Below are 22,337 nucleotides of genomic sequence, written 5' to 3'. Positions count from 1 at the left end.
AATATTGTATTACACACAAGGCGATTTGTTTCAACCCTGCATGACCAGCTGGCCACTTTGAGTCCCGAGTGGGGCTTTTACTGGTGTGACCTAAATACATTTATTTTGGAAAGTTTCCTCTTGGTGTTGGAGGGGCAACGTTAAAACGAGGCAGGGCAATCTGCCTAGCTCACTGAAAGAGCCATTTTGATTACTTTGGGGATTGGGAACATTCTACAGACACTGCTATTGTGGCATATGGAATTTCACGGTGGGTAAATGAAACCTGTCAGGAGAATGTGCAAAAAGCAGTAAATTAAAGACTTCTGGGAGACTACTACTGCCATAAGCAGGATGAGAGTGGACCCCACTAAATAAGAAAATGACAATTGTTGCCACAGGTAGTACTGGTGGTCCCCCTCCTCCAAATGAATACCTCACCTGTTGTACCAATCTCCTCCAAAAGCCACCACACCCTACTGCTTCTCACTTGGTCCAAATAAACCTCTGCTGCGGATGTCCCCTGAAAGCTCCACTCTTCCCCTTTCCAGTCCCCTGCTTAAATCTCCCTCTATCCTGATTGGCTAGCTTTCCCTAGCCACTTCTATTCTATATACCTGTCCCCGGGATGCAATTGTGGATGGGGAAGTCTTTAAAAAGGGGGATAAACCCCAACCTCTTTCTCCATGCAGCTGGATGCGTGATGGGCATGGTAGTGGAACAAATTCAATGACATACTCTGGGTCCAGGTTTCCTACCTGGTAGCTACCTTGGTAAATTTGGGCACAATGGTCTTCATTTTTTCCTGTCCATGGTAGTTGAGTGGGTTTGAGATGACTGGTGCGAGCCCTCAGGCTCAGGTTGCTGTTTTCACCAATTGTGTTCATGTAGTAGGCCCGTACCAGCCCACATAGGTTCTCTGCTCCCCACTGCCATATGCACCGCACCCGCTCTCTGCTCTGGAACTGCTTGCAGTTGTTGTGGGCCTCACTATCCCTCCTGCTGGTGTGAGGCGGTGAGGTTTGGCGGCTGCGGTCATTCTCTCTAGGCTGATGGATACGTAGGGTGCTAAGACTATTCTTACTGGGGCTTCTCTGGTACTCTCTGCTCCCATTATGGAGTTTCATAGCAAGAGAGGGAAACACTGGGGAGCATATACACTGTTCAGTAAGGTTGGAGATAAGTACCTGCAAACTAGAGTGCTGGCACAGGGATTGGGGACGAGAATTGGGTCTCTCTCTGTTACCCCGGTTACCCCAATTGTTAGGGCTGGCGCTGGATCCCCCCCCTGAAAAGGCCAGACTACTGGCCTTGTCACACAGGCCACCAATTACACCATAATGGATCATAGAATATGTAAATGCACTCTCGCCGTGTTATTTCCATGTACAATCATTTTTCTCGACATTGGTTGCCAATAAGCTATGAAAAACTATTGACCCCTTTCAAGTTTAATCTGCAGAGGAATTCCACAAACTTCATTTTTAAATGGCCTCCATTCAAACTACATTTACAGTGGACGTACTAGACAGACTGGTGTGCCATCCCAAATACTGATTTATTGATAAATTATAACTAGAACCAGCTAATGAAGATGCAGCAATGTATGAGGCATACACTCTCCCACAAAAAAGGTTAGCATAATCAGTACAACACTTAATCCCCCTGAGGTATTCTAAATAAAAAAGGGAAATCAAAAAGAAAAACATTAGGTTTGAGTACAAACCTAGTGATACATGTGGTATCAACCTGCCAAAAATAACATGTTTTTTAATAAGATTAGAGTTGGTGATCAGTACTGCAATGTCTGAATTAATGTGTGCACATTTGTATTTCTTATGTGACTGATAAGTAGTTCAGCAGCATGTTGGGATGCACGTTTCATGTCCAACGTAGGGAAGAGGTTCATGTTGCGCACATCATATTAGAACAATAGTGTGTCTAGATTGGACATGTTGCTGATGCGATGTTGCAATTTAACACGTGTTCAGTGTAGATAAATGATTAGGGATACATGTTACTATAAGTGTTACTTTGTGTTTAGTTTGGATACATTTGAGATTTGCATCACACAGCAACATAATAGAAGTCGTGAGGACACAATGTAATTGTGCAATGTACAACGTGCAGTGCTTAGAGTGGATAGCGAGTAGCTTTATGCATGTGAGAAAGAGGAGTCTGCAAGGGGAAAGCCAATGTGAGGGTGCGGTAGTCCTGAACAATGTACATGTGGGATTAGACAATTTAGATGAGAGACATGTTCTGGGATATTAGGGGAATATGGGGTTGGTTTTTTTGCGAATACAAGGAAATATTGCAGATCACTGTTCCCCCATAGATGGGCTTTGTGTAGGGTGCTGAGTTTTGTTTGCAGAGGTGAACTTTGCATGGCCTGAAGAGTTGAATAACCAGGTCAAGAAAGGAGGAATAAAGCAAACCACATTTGGGCTGCTGGCGATAGCATCATATGGTTACTTGAGGTAAAGATTAAATGAAGTGCCGTTTGCTGATAGGTTTACGATTAGATGGGTTTCGTGATATGGGGAACACATCTTCCTGGAAGCACAGAGTCTTGTTAAGTCCAGCCAAATGATGAGTCAAACTGGTGTTAGTTAATAAAACATATGGAAGGGGTGCTGGAGGGCAAAGTTTGCTGGTGTTTGATGGGTTTCGTTTGGACTCGTAGGAAGATGGGTAGGATGTGTGCTGGAAGCTGAATGATCGGAGATGGAAATAAGATAACATGAAGGAATGGAGAAGGAATAAACATGGGATGTCAGCACGTCTGGTATGATAAGATGTTCATTGCCTTCCAGCCATCACCTCTTGTTTTGCTATAGTCACACAGAGTGGGACGGGTACACCCAGACGTGGGTCCTGTGCCTGCTGGGCCTCGAGACTAAAGCTATTCTTCACTGATGAAGGCCCAATGAGGCTGAGAAATGTTTGGGGATGCTTGTGGTCTCGTGCAGAAGGGATGTGACCTAGCAGTTCGGGCTGGCCTACCCATTTTGGGGTGGGACCAGGCATGATTTGCATGGAATACTTGTGTATAGGCGTGTTATAAATGCCATATCATATCATACAGTCTTTCCCCTTTAGTAATGGCTTGGCAAGCAAATAATGGTCTGGAGGGTTGCCCAGAGAAGTACCAGAGGTTAAGATTAATTCCAAACCTTACAGGCATCACTTCTTGTTTTGCTTGATCTAAAACATGGTGGTTTCTTTCTCTCCCTCCTTTTGTCTGAAGTGTTCTTGCAAAAGTTGTGCACATCAGTTCTGGGTTAAAGTTTTCCTACCAAATGGGACAAGTCATACATGTAATTGTTTTTAGATAATAAGGAGATGTTTAGAATATGACTGATTATGAAAATAAGCAATGTGGGGAAAGGGATTGTATTTTGTCAATGTGTCAAATGGCATTTGAGAATGTAGGGGGGATTAGATTTCCTTGTACAGGGTTAGCCAATGGGATTTTGAGGGATGACTTTGTAACTAAATATGTGTACTTATGTAAATTGTTCAAATGTGTATACAGGCTGTGTTAGGCAGAAACCTGTGCAGTTCCCTTAGGGGCCACTGCAAAAGGCTTAAGACTACAGGTGTTGGCAGTAAACCCAATTGGCAGCAGTCTACCACCCAGATTTACCTGGTAGCTGTGGCTGAGCAGCCAGACTTCTCTCAAGAAGAGTTAGACAGTATATAGAGTATACAAGATAGGTACCAAGATACAGTAGCACAAGCAAACACTGACCAGACCTTTGGTAACAAAGTAGATAATTATTTATTTAAAGAAACACTCCAGCACTATTATTGTAAGCCAGTTCAAAACACAGTCACTATTAATATATATACATCCCTTATTCCTGATTAGACAAGTCTTAGTTAACACCACTTATTTTCAGACAGAGATGAGTGCTTAACTAAAGATGTCACTCTAATAAATTATCAAAAAAGGGAGGGAAAAGGCAGAAATTAGAACAGCACAAAACACTAATACTTTAAAAGCACCCAGCAAGGCAGGAAAGTCAAAGTCTACTTGTGAGCAAAAAGTTGAGAGGCTAGGCTCACTCTTAGAGAGAGTAGAACACCAATGCGCCCAAGATCACAGAGTTTAAGAGGCTTGAAAAATCTTGCAGAGAATTCAAAAAGGAATTAGTTCGGCTCAGAAAAGTTCAGTTAGCCAGCCTAGGGCCAACCCAAGTGGTAGGTTGAGGATTTAAGAAACACCCCACACAGACTGTTGCGAGGGAGGCCAGGCAGACACAGTACCTTGAAAGTGGAGAGAATCCTCCAGCGGGGGCAGTTGTTCATGCGGCGTCGTCCAGAGGAAGAGATGATCTCGACGTGGAGGAAAGCTGAAGGTCGTTGCACTGTCAGGGAAGAAACCAGCCGCGGAGTTCTCCGGTTAAAAGGTACTACCCTTTTATTCGCAGTAGTGGTAAAACGTGGTATTCCGGTTGCCGGGGTGCTTGGCACAGGCAAGGCAGCCACGAGATGATCCGGGAAGGCGAAGAGGCGGGCAAACTGGTTATCCCCAACCAGTCAAAGGAAGAAGACTCTTCGGGATGAAGATCTCCTCTGTCGTTGGAAGAAGTGGTGAGACGGTTCAGCTGGGCTCCACCGGTGGTGTCGTCTTTGCAGGTCAGCGCAGCTTCTCCCTCTTCGGATTCTTTGGTCGTGTGGCGACTTCTGAAGTTCCAGTCCCCAAAGCCCTGCTTTTATGCAGAAAACCCCCATTCATCAGTCATAGCTGTCACTCAAACATGCTAAGTGGTGAGCCGGGCGGCTCGCCACTTGGCCAATCACACAAGAGTGCGACTTGAGTTGCCGAGGCAACTCAGTCTAGGGTGCCTAAACCCCCCCTCCCACAAATCCTGTAGACTCAGAGTGGCACCACTTTTGGAGGCTTCTGTGGAGAAGCCCGCCAAAAAGTGGAACAAAGGGCTCGACTTGGGTTGGAGTTAGAGGCGAACACAAACGCCATTATAAAACCGAGTCCTGGCAAAAAGACCCAACAGGGGAATAAATATTAAATAAATAACCCGGCGGTATCTTTAACATTGCACCAAAAAGTGGTGCGTTTAAAATGAATGGGAAAATCCCATAGTAAATATTCTCAAGGAATATTTTGCGTGGTAACCACTGCCACCAGCCAGAAACTCGACGAGGGGGGACTGCACAGTGCCCCCTCGAAAAACAGACCCAGGGGCAATCTAATTACCCCTACCAGTACTTCCACAATATGATGGTTTATACTGGTTCTATTCCCAATTTAAGACGAGTAAAGTCAATGGTGACTTTACATGCCCTGGGAGACAGTAGTCAGTCCCAGGGTATGAAGTCTATGTTTGGGGGTCACTATGACACCCCTGTGTTACTGCACTGAGGGTGCTGTGTAACACACTTACCAAAAACCACATGAAACCCTATGGAGTAAAAGACCCCATAGCCCATTAAACACATTACAAAGTCAAAGGATATCTCAAATCATGCCCAAGAGTGGGAGAAAAAGAGTCTCACTCTTAGCAGGAGAAAAAAATAAACCCCAAAAATCCAGCAAAGCTGCTGGGGGACTCACTAGGTTTGGGAAATTAGCCTTAACAGAGAATTCTCCCCAACAAGCTGCATCTTTGTGAGCAGTGAAATGAACTGTTCATTTTCAGCTTCACAAGGTCGACTAACCCCTTCTGACCGACAGCATGCAATAAACCTGCGTTATTGACAAAGTGCATTTACACTCCGTTGGAGCTGTTTTTTCCACATTGGATTTTGGAGTATTATTCCTACAAGCACAATGGATTTTCATAAATCGTTGTCTCATGTGCAGCAGCAGCAACTGCTTTACGCTTATTTGGTAGAACTTTACACTAGAAGGAAAATATAGGGATTCTCTGTGCAAGGTCTTCGTTTTACTGTAGAATTGGTTTGTAAGTATAACAATCCAAGATAATGCTGCAAATGATAGACCACGCGAGTCTGGTAAAATGTTGACACCAACATCTGCAAAAAAGGTAACAAAGTTGCTTACGGACAGGTTAAACATTTAAATGTCGATGACCCCAATATAGCCATCCTTAGGCAGTGTCGAAGAGACTATAAGCAGGACTTAAAGCGAAAACGGAAGACAGCACAAGGTCATTGAGAAGCACTGTGCGCAGCTGCTCTTTCCCATGACAGCAAGGGTTTTCCGCGAATAATTTCGAGGAACAGCTCTAGGATGTCCCTAAATTCCCAAAATGTTTGGCTCAGAGCAAGACTGGGTTGAGCACTTCTGTACTCATTACAGTGTGGATGATAAGGTGGTTATGATAGTACAAAGGCAGTTGTTCATTCTAAATGCATGCCACTAGGCCCGTTTACTGTAATGGAGCTCAAAGTAGTGACAGGATGTCAGAAACCTAATAAAGCACCTGGGTCCAATGAGGAACCCAAACAATCTTTTTCGCTCATGTATTGAACCGTGGTCCCCTTCTCTTAGGCAAGTATTTAATGCCCTTCTGTTAAACAATATCATCCCTGCAAGGTGGAAAAATGGCATCATTGTACCAGTCTACAAGGGCTGTAAATGGTTACCATCTTCTTACCATCCGATTACATTTCTGGATGGAATGTCAAAACTGTTCTTTGGTATTATAATGAAAAGGCTTGAAGAATGGGTTTCGGAAAATAAGTTTCTCACTGACAGCTTTAAGGCCTAGTGTGGGTACCATTAACCAATGTATACATTTGTATTTGTTAATCTCCAAGTATCTCTTTCTCACAATAACCCCGGTCTCCATTGCATTTATGGACGTCAGTTAGGCCTTTCATTTCGTAGAAAGGGTTGGCCCATGTAGACCCTTGGATGACATGGGAGTTCCTGGTGCAAGTCTCTGCATACTAGTGGCCATACACTCTGATTCCACAGTCCGTGTTAGGTGCGGTATTGAAGGCGAAGTGAGTGGTCCTGTTAAAGTGGAACAGGGGGCCCGGAAGGGGTGCATTCTTGCACCTCATTTTTTATCTTTATATTAATAATTTATCATCCCTTTTAGTAAGTCCCTAGCAGGAAATTACCTGTCCTAAATTATGCAGTTGGCAGAATATTGCTAGCCAGAAACTCGCAAAGTTTTGTAGAAGGGTATGCCAAGTTTATGAATCATAGCAGACTGAAGGTAAACGCAAGCAAATGCTATGTAATGTGCTTTTCCATGAAACCGCTGCATGATCCAATGATCCTCCGCTATGGCTGTAAACGTAATGTCTGCCAATGTTTTGAGTACCTCGGCATAACTTTTGGCAGTTGGCTAAATTGGAAGGGCAACCTGATTATCAGGAGGCAGAAAATGAAGCAAGCCTCAGGTAGTATTTTTAGATTTGCAAAATCTTTTCAACAATTCCCTGCATTTCACATGCTTACTCTGTTTACAGGGGTAAGAGTGTGGCAACAGGAGCTTATCAAGTGAATTATGGGCTGTGGGCAAGCTAGGAAGACTCCAGGCTTAGAAGCATTCCTTCCTTTCTTGTCTTCTGAGTATACCTCAGACTACAGCTTCTTTCATTCCACATCATTCTATCCTGGCTCTTTGTGGATGAGCCAAGAAGAAAATGCAGCCAAAGTTTTAATCAGATACTATTGTCTTGGGCAATTATCATAAAATAGAACAGCTATTCTACATTAATAAAAAGAAGAACAAGTTACTTACCTTATCTGGTAACGTTATTTCGATGGGATGTTCCTCCGACGTATTCCACATCTATGAGAGGTAATGACCGCAGCTGTGCTGCTTCGGAAAATTTTCGGCAGAGGGCGTCCTGCGTCGATGATGTCGATACGTTGTTCCTCGAGGGCCTCCGTCGATGGTCGACGTCACCGGATGTTATATATAGGACGCACGGCGCCCGTAGCCTCAGTTGTAGTGTTTTCCTAGAACATGTGGCAACAATCTCCTGTCAGTATGACTGCAGAAAGCCTTGCGGAAACGTAAGCTGCAATCGCATGAGAAATTCTGTAGAGGGGCAGGTTGGGAGGGTGCGATGTGAAATACGTCGGAGGAACATACCATCGAAAGAATGTTACCAGATAAGGTAAGTAACTTGTTCTTGGAGGGGATTGTGTCCTCCGATGTATTCCACATCTATGACAGACTCCCAAAGCAGTACCAACGTATGGAGGTGGGAAAAGAATTTACAATTTTAGAATTTTAGAATGCCCAATCAAATGGCTGAATAGAGGACTGCCTTACCAAAGGCCAAATCCTGCCCATAGATGGAATCCAAGGAATAGTGTCTCACAAAAGTATGGACAAAGGCCCATGTGGCTGCTTCACAAATTATGCGAATAGGAACACCTCTCTGCAGAGCAGTGGAGGCAGCCACACCCCTAGTAGAATGAGCCCGTAAGCCTACTGGAGGGTCCTTATCCGCCAAACGGTAACACTCAGAGATGAAAATGATCCATCTGGACAAGGTCTGCTTGGAAACAGCTTGACCCAAGCGTCTACCAGCATAACCAACAAAGAGCTGATTGTCCACTCTGACCCGGGACATCTGTGAGAGATAGAAACTCAAAGCTCTCCTAGGATCCAACCTATGGAGCCTCTCCTCTTCCTTACCAGGATGTGGAGGAGGATAAAACACTGGAAGCGCTACCTTCTGGCTCAAATGGAATTCAGACACAACCTTCGGAAGAAAGGAAGGCCGTACCCGCAGGACAACCCTGTCCTTATGTTAAACTTTAAAGGGTAGCTTGGCAGAAAGTGCCTGCAACTCACTCACTCTCTGTGCGGAAGTAACCGTAACCAAAATCACAGTTTTAAAAGATAACAGTCTCAACGGACAAGAATGTAAGGGCTCAAACGGAGCTCCCATTAGGAACTTTAACACCAAATTCAAACCCCATCCTGCCACCTGGAAAGGCGATGGCGGAAACACATTAGTTAGCCCTTTTAGAAACTGAGAAATCAAAAAGGAATCTTTAAATAAGAACATTCTTCAGACGAGCGCTTAAATATGGACAGCGCCGCCAGGTAACCCTTAATGGTACCCACTTGCAGGCCCTTGTGGGCTAAGGGAAGCAAAAAAGACCAAACTAAAGGAATGGAACATTGGAAAGGATCCACATTCTGTACCCTGCATCAGTCGCAAAACTTTCTCCAACGGCAACGGTACAGGGATTCTGTTGCCGGCCGTCTGGCCGAAAGCAACACCTCAGGCTCCATCACGTCATCGGGGAGGTCCCAATCCTTATAACCCCAACCTTTCAGATACCAGGCTGAGAGACTTGATCTCTGGATGGAGAACCCGACCCCCCCCTCCCATGAGAGCAGATCGTCTCGGTAGGGAAGACGGCATGGAGGGCAGATGGACATGTCTAGAAGGACCGGGTACCATGCTCTCCTGGCCCATGCCGGAGCAATGAGGATCATTCGGGAAATGAACCTCTGCAACACTTGCGGAATGACTGGGACTGGAGGAAACCCGTACAGCAGTGGGAAGGACCACTCCACTACGAACGCGTCCCCTAAGCCTCCTCTTCGAGGAAATTCCTGGAAATTCCTGTGAGCTGTTGGGTGTCTTGACCCACGTTCAAGTTATTATGCTGCAACATTTGGTGCTATGGGCTTAGAAAATCCAAGATGGCCGAAAAGCCCACATTTGCGCCAGAATCCAGGAAAACAGCGCAGTTTTGCGCACACCAAAATGGTCGCCTAACATGCCACCCACCAGTGCGAGCGTGGTGGGCTAGAAGCGACATGAGTGAAACGTGGTGCCAAAGGAATAACAGCAGTGCCTGTTAGCTCAAAAAGCGCTTTGAAATCACCTTTGTTTCTCTGAAATGCAAGCTAAAAATGCCTATGTTAAACATTGCAAGATATTCAAAAATCCCATTGAACACCAGCAGACATTTGGCAGAATGTAGTCTTGAGTGCATACAAAATCTGGAAAGATGAAGAGCCTAAAACAATGCTTATAACAAAACTGGCTGTGCTGTGGATGTCAGCAGCTGAAGTGAAATTGGACTTAAAGCCACTAAAATCGAAATGTTTGAAATAAATGAGTGACCTACTTTGAGTGTCACATAGGTTGCAACTGTTTAAATGTCATAGTTTTGAACTTAGAATCAGCGTTCTAGCTGCATGTGTAAAAATTGTAAGTTTGATTTGACTGAGGAAAAACTGGGAACAAAAGTGACATTTGGCTGAAGCCTGGCTTGAAGAGATTGAATTCTGCCCGGCAACTACCCCCGACAGGAGTTGAAACTTGCCCAGCCACTGCATTCGCAGGCCTGGCTGCCTTCTGCTGTTCCCACCAAAAGGAGATTACACCTCTCTGATTGAATCAGGGGAGGAGCACCTGGGAGCAAGGAAACAGAACAATGAGCTTTCCTTGGCTCAGGAAAATGTTAAATTAGGGGGGGGGGGGTCGTAAATGGCTTCCTCTTGGAAGAAACTGGGAGGAGCAGTGCCTCTGTGAGCAACCTGAGTTGGAGGAAGTGGACAAACCAGAAATTCCACCATGTGCTTTGGGAAACCACACCCCTCTGGGCCAGAGCATAATTTTAAAAAGATGGATAATTCATAGTACGGACTTGTCAAAATTATATAATTAATATCATTATTATTTTGGTTTTCTGTGCACATTTTAAGAGGTGTTAGGACTCTGTGGTATGTTCTGGGGGGTAGTAGTGGAAAATAAGGTATTACTCCGAATGTCTGTATGTTAAAAATTTGACACTTTATCATCTGATGCCCATATTCCTTGTGCATGTTTGTATAAATATAGAGGTTGTGTTCTTGATGAAAAGGGCCGAATTCTGTCATAAGTGGACACGACATCTTACAAAGACAGGGATCGGATGGTTTGGTGCTACAGAGAATATGTTAACTGGACATATAATATTAGAAAAATGGTACATAGATAAATATGTATTTGGATCAAAAATTGATTTGTGTGCAAATTGACATGGGGAGTGTTCTTTCTGTATGCCATAAAATTGATGCCTGATGACACTCCATTCCTTCCCCCAATCAAGGGAGAGAGGAGAGCTTGGCCAATGATAAGTTGTGAGGGACAGGCTTAGTTATGCCCACGCACACACCCATTTTCAAAAGACATAAAAGGAACACTGAAACCCAGTTAGAGACTTCACTTTCCCCTTTCTTGCGACAATATCCAGAAGGACCATCTCCAGAACTTAGAATCCAGACTTCAGAACTTGTAGCAGAGAGGCCTGAACCACCAGCTGAATCCTTTTTCAGCAGGCCTTAAAATCTTTTGCAAATTATTCAAACAGCCGGGCTGAGCTGTTTGATTCTGGCTAGAACCCTGTGCCAGTACCCAGAAAGCAGTGCTGTATCCAGAATCCACTTGAACCAGACCAGCAGAACCAGAGATCCAGACCGCCGTGCAGTGCCGAGTGCCAGACCAGCAGAGCAGAGCTGACCCAGAGAGCTGTGACTTCAGAACCACCCGCCAGGAGTCCAGTCCAAACCTGACCAGACCTTGACGGCCTATTTCAAATTTATAGTGTGAGTACTCAGCTAGAACTGTACCAGAACCAATCTCTTAGTCTAAAATAATCTGAATCAAACCATTTTAACCTGTCCAGAACTGCATCATAGGAATCGTGTGTTCATTCTGTCATTTCAAAGCTGTAAAGGTGTCATTTTGTCATTCTGAACTTTACTTTAATTTCGAGAAACTACCTCCACAAAATCGTCCGTATCTTTTGATCCATACGTGCTAGGGACGAGATTTAACTTTCATTTTAAAGCTAAGATTCTAAGCATTCTAGCAAGCCTAAAACCGACTATTCCTTATAGTTATTCCGTAATCGCTCTCGCCGCACGCGACTAAATTGCTGCAAATTGAAAAATGAGCTCCTGTCAAAAATAGCCGCCTTTTGCTCGCAACTGCTGAAATAGGTTTTCCCTCTGATAATCATTCCTGAATGATTGCCAGTGTGACTTGAACTAATCTTAATAGCCATCACCTACCCTGAACCTCCTACAGGGAATTAAAATCATTTTTAGCATATGTTTCCCTTCTTTGCATACCACATTTAAAAGTATTTTTGCCTGTGTTTTAAAACCATCCCTGTAGCTCTAAACTTTCTAGGGGGAACTGAAATTCGTATTGTATTGTGATTGTATTATTGAAAACTGTGCGCTTTACTTCCATCTCCTTATATTGCATAGGGGGGGGGGGGAGTGAATTGCCACAAGGGGAAAAGTGAACATATTATCTCTTGTGAAACCCTATCAGTTTATTTCTGTACTGCATTTTTATTCATCATTGCATTTCCTTGAAATCCTAAAAGTATTCTCAGCTACCTTATCCTCCCTATACTAACTCCTCAGTAATTAAATCAGTGTGCTAGTGTAACATCATCCATTGTTGATCACTGTCATATGCCTAAGTGTGCAATCAAATATTAATTTATTCATAAAAGTGTGATATATATATATATATATATATATATATATATTGTTTACTTTCTCAATAAACCTTTTAAATTGCAAAACAAACCTACTTCTTCGCTCAGTGTGGTCATGGGGATTCAAAGAGAGGGGCGTTATATAAGGGTTTATCATCCAGAGTATAACTTGTCATAAAAATATATAAATAAGGGCTTACCTTGGGTGTCCCAGACGAGGCACTGACTTAGTGGGATTGCCGAATTGAAGTCACTTGACAGAGCAGAATCTCTCGCACTTCTGGTTGACAATGGTGGCGAAGAGATCCACTTCTGGGGTTCCCCAAAGGGCAAAGATCTCCAAAAGAAGATCCTGAGCCAACTCCCACTCGTGAGAGACCATGCCCTGCCTGCTCAGAGCGTCCGCTGCCATGTTTTCGTCTACCGGGAGATGAACTGCAGAGATCGAAACTTCCTGCTGGATGGCCCAGAACCTGAGCTGCATTGCCTCCCTGCACAACGGGAGTGACCCTGCCCCCCCCTTTTTGTTGAGGTAGTGCATGGCCACTGTATTGTCCGTCATAATCAGGACATTCTTCTCCCGCACAGACGGCAGAAAAGCCATCAGGGCTAGCCTGAAAGCCCGCAGTTCTAACAGATTGATGTTGAGTCTGGACTCTGACGGAGACCAACAGCCGCTGGCTGTCAACTCATTGGCATGAGCTTCCCAAACCGCGAGGGCCGCGTCTGTCATGATCGTCACCTCCGGCCACGGATGCAAAAAATGGAGCTCCCTTCGTCAGATTGCCTTTGACGGCCCACCACAGAAGATCCTGGGTGACCGAGGGTGGAATCTGAACGGGATCCGACATCCTGCCAGAGAACTGCGACCACTGCATCTTGAGAGCCCACTGCAGAGATCTCATCCGCAGCCTGGCCTCTGGCACCAGGAAAATGCAGGATGCCATGAGGCCGAGCAACCTCAAGAACTTGAACGCCAGGAGACTCTGGGCACGTTGAAATTTGTCCACCATCTGCAGAATGTGATGAGCCCTCACCTAGGGAGGGCAACACAGTCCCAGGGATGTGTCGAGCACTGCTCCGATGTATTGTAGCCACTGGGTAGGTGTCAAATGGGACTTCTTTAAATTGAGGGAGAATCCCATCTTGTGAAAGGATTGGCAGGTAACGGACAGATGATCCAGGGCTTGCACAGGAGAGCGCGCCCTGATCAACCAATCATCCAGGTAGGGGTAGACGTGAATCCCCCCTTTCCTGAGATACGCTGCCACCACCACCATCAGCTTGGTGAAGACCCCCGGGGCGTAGGTCAATCCGAACGGCAGGACCCGAAACTGAAAATGCGAGTCGCCAACAGCGAACCTCAGGTACTTCCTGTGCTTGGGATAAATCGGCACATGAAAATAAGCATCCTTGAGGTCGAGAGACGCCAACCAATCCTGAAGTTGAAGGGCCTAGAGGACTTGAGAAAGAGTGACCATCTTGAACTTGTCCTTCCTGAGGATCTTGTTCAACCAACGCAAGTCCATAATGGGTCTCAATTCCCCGTCCTTTTTTTTGGGATAGAAAAATAAGGGGAATACCATCCCGCTACAGGCACCAGTTCTATGGCACCTTTCTCCAGCAGGGATAGGATTTCCTGCACAAGGAACGAATTGGGAAGCTTCAAAGAGCTTCCCTGGTGTATTGTCGTGAGGCCGCTGCCGGAAGGGAAGACAGTAGCCGTGGGCTATGATCTCCAGAACCCACACATCTGAAGTAATGGCTCGTCATTCTCCAAGATGCTGCGCAAGTCTGCCCCCAAACGGCGAACCATGGGGCATGGCCTCATGACTGAGCGGACGTGGCTGCGGTAGTGCCTGAGGGCAAAGAGGCAACTGCCCGAACGGCTTTGACACCTCGAGTACCTTGCTTTCCACCTCTGGTACTTCTATGGTGGCTGCTTTGACTGGCAGCTCCTCTCGATCTACCAAAGGTAGAGTAGTACCGAAAGGAACCTCCCCTCCATTGCTGTCCCCTAGGAGAAAAAGGCGGAGGTTCATGAGCTGCAGCGCTCAAAGACTTTGCTGCAGCTTTGGAGGTCTGCAACCTCTCAAGGCTCTCGTCAGCCTTGCTGCCAAACAGATGGACACCATCAAAGGGCATGTTGAGAAGCCGGGTTTGCACATCAGGAGCAAACCCCGACTTCCGCAACCACGCAAACCTGCGTATCACGGTGCTCGCAAGCCATGGACCTGCTAACACAGTCTGCCATGTCCAGACCCGACTGAATGGCTTCACACATGGCATGCTTGCCGTCTTGCACGAGGGCTAGAAAACCATCCCGTTTTTCCCCTTCGAGAATATGCTCAGCCGCCAAAGATGCACAATTCCACAGAGTGCGAGTGAATCTTGCCAAGGCACAAACGGAGTTGGCTGCCTTCAAAGCCATACCCCCAGCTGAAAATACCTTCTTCACCCAACCATCAAAGCGCTTATCGTCCCTATTAGGAGGGCTAGTAGGGTATGCAGCCTGCTTCGTGGGGGCCATAGCCGCCTGCACCACCAAACTATCCGGAGTAGGGTGCGTCGACAAGTATCAAGGGTCACTACTGGCTGGGCGGTATTTTTTCAGAAGCGACTCATTAACTGCTGGGAGACTCTCCGGAGCAGTCCAAGCTGCCGCCACCCTTCTTTGCAAAGCCATGTGAAATGGCAACACCGGGTCAGTGGGTGGACCTTGGTCCAGGATGTCCGTCAGATTATCCTGATCAAAATCAACAGGTGGAGCAGACCACCCCAAGTATTCAGTCACCCTGGACATGAGACACCTATAGGAGGATTCAGCATGCGTCCCAGGCTCAGGCCTGCCAAACCCCACCTCCAGAGAGGTGCCAAGACCACTGGCATCATGCAAGGACTGACGGAGTTCTTCCATCTGACTGTGACCAGACAAAAGGTCATCAGGGACATCAGGAGGCACAAGCATCTCCTCATCAGACCCTTTTTCCACCTCCGAAATATAATACAATGGTCGGAACAAATCCAATCTGGGAGGAGGAACAGAGAAGGGCTCAAAAACAGGCCTCACAGACTTACTGAGAGCCTTCCTCAGAGTTTCCACAGCCCTGCGGGGCACCTCTGGCAAATCCTCCACAAACTGCGTCAATGGCGCTGAGGGAGTCGACGTCGACCGAGGCGCCGACTGCGTCGACAACTTCTTCGAGGGCAGAGCCCCGAGAGCGTCCCTCGACGGACACGGCGCCGATGGCATCGACGACTTCGAGGCCGGAACCCCGAGAGAGCCCTTCGATGGACACGGCACCGATTGCGTCAACGCCTTCCTCGCAGGCTTCACAGGTTCCGATGGTCTCGATGCCGTCGAGGACCAGGACCTGGATCTGGTACGCTATGGCGATCTTCCTTGTCCGATCGGGACCTCGACAGCTCTAGATGATCGCGCTGACCGCCCGAGCCCGAAGGTGTACGAGTGGTGGACTGAGCCCGTTCCTTGCCGGCTTCTTTCGAAGGCGCGGACGGAACAGTGCCTTGCAAACCGAAAATCCCCATCATCTGCTGGCGGAATGCAGCCTATTCGGCCGGCGACGAAGACTTGGTGGGGCAAGTCAACCATCTGGCGGAGTCGTCCTCCGACGAGGACGGCGACGGCGCTTCCTAGAATGCCTCAAAGAGGCAGAGGAATGACGGAAACCACTCCGAGACCCCCTGGACTTTCGCCGACGCGGAGAGTCGCCCCTCAAGTCATTGGTCGAAAGCCCAGCGGACTTTGATTTATGGGGCTTAGACACCCTACCTACCTTTAATTTCTTCTTCTGTTCCCGCAAGGCCTTAGACGTCGGGGTCTGGCAATCATCGCATTCATCGGTGGCTTGGCTTTCGCCGAGGCACCAGAGGCAGATGTCGTGCGGGTCCGTGATGGACATTTTCGACCCGCAGTCCTGACATTTTTTAAAGCCCGACTTTGGGCTAGAAGAAGACGAAGACATCGCTGTTCGAAGAGAAGAATCGAGCGCGCCGAGATTCCGAAGCAAGCACGTTTGTGGAAAAAACGGAACTGAGGCTACGGACTCCGTGCGTCCTATATATAACATCCGGTGACGTCGACCATCCCTTGAGGAACAACGTATCAACGTCATCGACACAGGACGCCCTCTGCCAAAAATGTTCCGAAGCAGCACAGCTGTGGTCATTACCCGTCATAGATGTGGAATACGTCGGAGGACACAATCCCCTCGAAACTCTTGTTACTGTGGGTTTCAAATGTGGTTTTGCAAATCCACCCAGCCTCGCTGCCACATCTACAAAATAACTTAAAAGCAGGTTTCTGACCCTTTGGAGTAGCAGGAGGGAGGACAGCAATCTGATGAAGCCATCTGTAAGACAGTATCTCTCTCTTTCACCATCCACAGGGAGGGCTGGGCTGCGTACTTTGATTTTGTGACCAATTTTTATCATAGTTCACTTCTGTCCCGAGCCAGATCAAACACTCTGCAATTAAAGGATATTAGTGGTCACTGGTTGGGCATGAAGTATACAGATGGCAATCATTGCCTTTGTGGTAACGTCAAAACCTTGGTTCATTTTGTGCTTTATTGTCCCTTGTACAATGATTTGCAGCGGCTATACCTTTTAACTCTACTTGGGAACTCTGGTCTTAATCATTGGAAACCTGCTTTTATGTTGTTATCTCATCCTGATGCTATTTTAAATTTGCATGCTCCCTTCAATATGCATGGAAAAGAAAAACATGATTGTCTTCTCTGTGATATTTAATTATCTGTGATTTTACAGTATGCATTTCAGGATTTATTTATGCCTTACTACCCAGATTTTTTGTATGTTTTGTTGTTGTATGGATTGCAGCTGCAATTCCAAAATAAACACTTTCATCATCATGCAAGTGTCATTATACACTCAACATGGAATATTTCTGGAGAAAGTCTCTTTCTGCAGTTTTGTGGATGGTCCTGTGGCGGGTTCCATCTGCCTATCGGTGGCTGTGCCCGGGTGACCAGAGGGGCCACGTGCAGTCACCTGTTCTCTGATGCATGGTCTGAGGTGAAGCAGAGAAGATCCTGTGAACACGCTCTCAAGGCAGGCCTCAAGGGGTAGGACCTTGCCACATTTACCACACTAAAACATCCAGCCCTTTAAAAAAGGTTTGTGGGTAAGTTGCAGGCAATTGAATGCAGGCCCTAAAATGCTAAAATACTTTTCATTCTAATTCTATGAAATGTGATTTAGCCACGGTGGCAGAGCCGCACATCAGTGTTTCCGTAAAAATCCCACTCACCCCAGAAACTGCTGCTGGGGTGGCTCTGAGTGCACAGGATCACTCGACCAGAGGCATTGGGGCCATTCTGGCTTTCATTGCAAATGTTCCCCTTGACACCATTTGCAAAGCAGCTACTTGGAGCTCTATTCACACTTTTACTCAGCACTACTGCATTGACACCCATTCCAAGACAGATACTCAAGTGGGACAAGCGGTTCTAAGACATTTATTTGCTCATGACCCTTCTCAACAGATTCCACAAGCCTCAGAAATATATATATAAAGAGGCCTTTGCAGCGCAGAGCTGTGGGAGTTTCATGAAAGAAGGAGCGAGGTTGGCAATGGGTGGAGATGGGAGAGGTTGAAGGAGCAGAAGAACTGAGGTGGAGTTAGTGGTGAAGTGGGAATAAAGGAGACGGTTATATTTAAGGATATGTAGAAGGGGTAAAAGATGAACAGAGAAGCAGGAGTCATTGAGGCGTGAAGGAGAAAAGAGGTTAGCGGAGTTAAATACCAGAGAAGAATTGATGGGGAAAGAAGCTATAGTACTGGAGGAGAGAATAATAAGTGTCATATTTATGGTGCCATAGATGCATCATCATACAAAAGACAATAAATGTATGGCTCCAAAACCCACTAAAGGCAAAACATAGCACCTACCTTTCCAGGTCTTGGATTATATTTCAATGCTTCCATGTCAATGGGATTCTGAAAAACAAACAAAAGTAGCAGCTTGAGCAATGTCATTCCTTTTCTCAATTGGCCTTTTGCAGGTCAAGTTCAGGTTCAATGGTGTGTGAGCGAACCAAGGGTTATAAAGGATATCTGAAAGTAGTTTACTTTGTACATTAGAAGTAAAATACACATTGCCAAAGTCACAGTACAAACATGGTATCCAGTTCCATATCCACCTGAGTTTAGGACTGACAGGATCAGCCCTAAACTATTCCCAACCCCTTTGAGACAGTAAAGTTACCAGGTCCCAAAGAAACCGGTTATGCAGGACTACATTTCCTAAAATGCATCAGGGAATGATATGCTATGGGGAAACAGTAGCATATCTATCGAGACCTCTGTCATCAAGGGAAAAAAATAACGTATACCACCTCCCCCCAGCAGAAGTGTGTTAAAGGAAGAATGTTTTGCTCCCTCCCCTGCAGCATTTAAAGAGAAATACACCTTTTGCCCTACCCAAAAGGAAAGTTATTTTTTACAGGCATGATCATACTAGAAATGTCCATTGTGATTACCCTTTTTACATTAGAAACCTACAAAATGAACTTGCGTAAGGGGACCACCAGGCGTCAAGGCAGGAGAAGAGCAGCTGACTAAGCCAGCACTGGAAAGCCAACTGAAAGATATCCAAGGTGGCAGAAAGGCTTTTGAAGATTTCCTTCTCTTGGCTTGGAATGGAAAGGTAAATTATTCAATCAATTCAAAAGTTTGCTTTAGCCAATAGATGAGCAGCGAGGGCTTTAAATAAGAGGCTAAGAAACACAGTGGGCCTCATTACACGATAGGCGGTAAACCATGGAGCTATTAGCACCATGGTTGCTGGCGGTACCATACCAGTACCACCATGGAGGAAAGGGGAATTACCACCCTATTCCAAGGTTGGCGGGGCGGTAATTCCCCCTTTCTCCATGGCCCTTCCCCCATTCCCATTTTTGCCCCATAGGGCTCAATGGGAATGGGGAAGGGGCTAATTACGGTACCGCAAATTGCGGTACCGTAATTAGCACCAAGGTCCCTTTGCGGGTCCCAACTTTAACGGCTGGTCTACACCAGCCGTTAAGGTCGGGTCCCGCAAAAGGGACCTCGTAGTAAGGCAGTAAGGGTTTACCGGTGCCCTTACTGGTACCGGTAAACCCTTACCGCCTACCGTGTAATGATACCCAGTGTCTTTTGGACTGGGAGCTGAGTAAGACTGAGCACCAGAGCAGGGAGGGGGAGGGTGGTAAGAGGTCCCTAGAACACCAAAAGTGGGGTCTGGGAGCCACCAGTGGGCGCTGAGATGAGCTGAAGTCTCTCAGCCGATCTCCTCACCTGGGCCGGTAATTTTCGAATTTTGAGCCCCCCCAGCCCGGTGTATGCGGAGTCCAGTCCCCCCTGGCACTTTCCTACATCGATGTGACTCCAGTGAGTGAAAACCCGCCCTCCGGAAGTGCCGGGAAGTGGCCGCTTGCAGCCCTCCTAATAACCGCCGGGCGAAACCTGGTTGACAGTCCCGTCGGGAGAGCCGCCTTCCAACTGTCTTACTGGCAGTGGGGGAGGGGCTGAGGAGCGCCGAGTGCCCGCGTTTAGACTGTGGTGGTGGCTGTCCTACGGGCCCCGTGCTGGTTGCCCCCGGTCCGGGGGTGTGCAGATTTGTTACCGAGCTCCGGAGTGGAGGATCGTGTGTGGCCTGCGGTTCTCCGGTGCGGGGGCGAGACGACCTGGTGTGCCAGAGGGGGAGCGCCTGCCAGCGGGAGGAGGTGGAGAGCGGGCGCGTCCTTGCCCTCGGCTCGGCACCTGCGGTTGGAATGCAAGGAGCTTGGAGCCAGTGTGGAGAGCAGTGAGCCTATGTGGAGAGCGGACGCTGGGGGTCTGGTTGTGTCCGCCGTCTCACTGCTGGCCCGGGAGACCTGCACTCGGCTGTGACGACACGAAGGGCCGCAAGTTAAGTACAGTGGGACTGTTGGGCTGAACATCCCTGTTGAGGGGTGACAGGGTGAGAACTCTCTCCAGTACTGTGTGTGACGGGGTGGACAGCCGCCCCCCCCTTTTTTTCCTTCTCTTTTTCCTGTTCGTCTGTTCTGGGGAGCCACCTGCCGCAGCATCGTGGCCGGCAGGGTGGGATCCGACACATGCAGCCCATCCACGGTGCGGTGTGGGGCTACTGCAGGCCTTTGGAAGTTTTGAGGCCCGGGCACCCTTGTGTGTGTCTGGGGTCCCGCGCACGTACTCCTTTATGGTTGGACTGCCTTTGCCTTGAGGGTTTGTGAAGTGACATTGTGGGTATGCCCTCACACATGCATTTAACCTGGACATCATTTTAAAAGGCCTCCGTCTCCCACGCTTCCCTGGAGGGGGCCCCTGGCCGGCACTGAGAGGAGGAGGAATCTGAACTGTTCCAGAGTTAACCCCTTTTGTGTGTCCTACCTGCATTGGAGTTCTGCTGGACACGGGGGGGAGGCAGGGGGGTGGATCTCTGCTCCTCCACCAAGAATCCACGGTGTGCCTGGCCAGGGGGTGCGCAGAGGCTGTGCGGTGCAGTCTCGCAGCGGGTGAAGAGGGGGGGTTGTATGCCCCTTCGCCCGTCCCGGGGGTCACGCAGTCTGTCTGGGCGCAGAGTGCAGGCTCTGCAAAGATTTAGGCGGTCACCTCAGCGACTGGAGGGAGGTTCCGCAATGCAGGCTGCCATCCATCCCGAGGCGGCGGACACTCAAGCTACGAGTCAGAATATGGCGCACTACTGGAGGAGATTTGAGGTTTTACAGCTGACATTGGGAAGAGGCTGGACTCCCTAGACAAAAAGGTGGTTGACGTGGAGGACCGCGTCCAGGCCCTTGAAGCTAACCAATCTTCGGCTGATCTTTTTGAAACCCAGTTTGATACGCGGCTTGTGGATTTAGAGAGGAGGGAGGAGAAGCTCATGCTCAAACTGGACGATTTGGAGAATCGGGAGCGACGCTCCAATCTGAGATTTTTTGGTGTTCCAGAACAGGATGGGGAGACTCAAGTGGACATCGAGAGAAAGATTAAGGAAATCGTGAATATCTTGTTTGGTGGTGAAAACACCAGCGTCCCCACCATCGATAGGGCTCACAGGGCGGGAGGTAGCGCGGGTGGTCCCTGATCGGTCCTGGTGAAGTTTCATTACTTTGTGGAGAAAACCAAGATCTTAGAGTTGGCTCGCCGTAAGGGTCCAATTGACTGGAACGGAGCTAAGACTTCTATATACCAGGTCCTCTCGGCCCTTACGCTCGCCCGCCGGAGGCTTTGCAGGCCGCTGACGGTATGTTTGCAGGCCATGGGGGTGCGCTACAGATGGGGTCACCCATTCTCGCTCTCTTGAGTTCAACGACGACAAGTACTCGCTCTCCTCTGAAACTGATATACAAAGAGCGATGGGGCAGCTGCTTGGAGACCCTCCTGTAGGTCAGGTTCAGCCGAGTGACTGTCCTGATAAAAGTAGTCGGAAAAGTTCCTTGGGGGGCCTCAGGACGGTGGCGAGTCAGAGGACACAGGAAGTATAGAAGGATGAATGGGCCCTCTCCGGGACAGGCAACTTCTTGAGGTGGAAACGAGACTCTGGTTCAGGGTCGAAATGGCAAGTCCTTGGAACTTGGTTAAAGGGGGTGGGTCACCTTGGTGGTTGTTTGTTCTTTTGTTTTACCGTTAGATGACCTTCTCGGTTACTGGTTCCTTTGTAACGGAGGGGGGGCTCAGATCACTGTGCTGTTTCGATGGAGTTATCTCCAAGGTGGAGGCGATCCATGGTGGTCTGGGGACTTGGCAATTGGATGTCGAAGTCCTTTCAGACGCTCATACGTTGGGGGGACAGGGGGAGAGTTGGGTTTGTTGGGGAGGAGGGGGTTCAGAGCTATATGTTTTTTAAGGTTCAGTGGTCTTGGCTTTGACTGTCTTGTGCGCACAGAGGGTATGGAGCTGGGTTTGCGT

At 47.6% G+C, this 22,337-nt stretch overlaps 1 protein-coding gene across 2 annotated transcripts in view; it reads right to left on the bottom strand.

The window, feature by feature from the left end:
- The window catches only part of CRYBG3 (crystallin beta-gamma domain containing 3), a 2,312,058-nt gene that overhangs the window by 1,585,250 nt on the left and 704,471 nt on the right, over positions 1 to 22,337 (bottom strand). For both annotated transcript variants that reach the window (XM_069639009.1, XM_069639010.1), the window contains one exon: positions 18,336 to 18,383. In XM_069639009.1, coding sequence (XP_069495110.1) covers positions 18,336 to 18,383 — 48 coding nt within the window. The remainder of the gene's footprint in view (positions 1 to 18,335; positions 18,384 to 22,337) is intronic.

This window comes from Ambystoma mexicanum, chromosome 7q, assembly GCF_040938575.1.
Source record: "Ambystoma mexicanum isolate Mex_15411 chromosome 7q, UKY_AmexF1_1, whole genome shotgun sequence".
NCBI lineage: Eukaryota > Metazoa > Chordata > Amphibia > Caudata > Ambystomatidae > Ambystoma > Ambystoma mexicanum.
The sequence above is the reverse complement of the archived record's forward strand: the minus strand, read 5'-3'. Positions and strand labels throughout refer to the sequence as shown.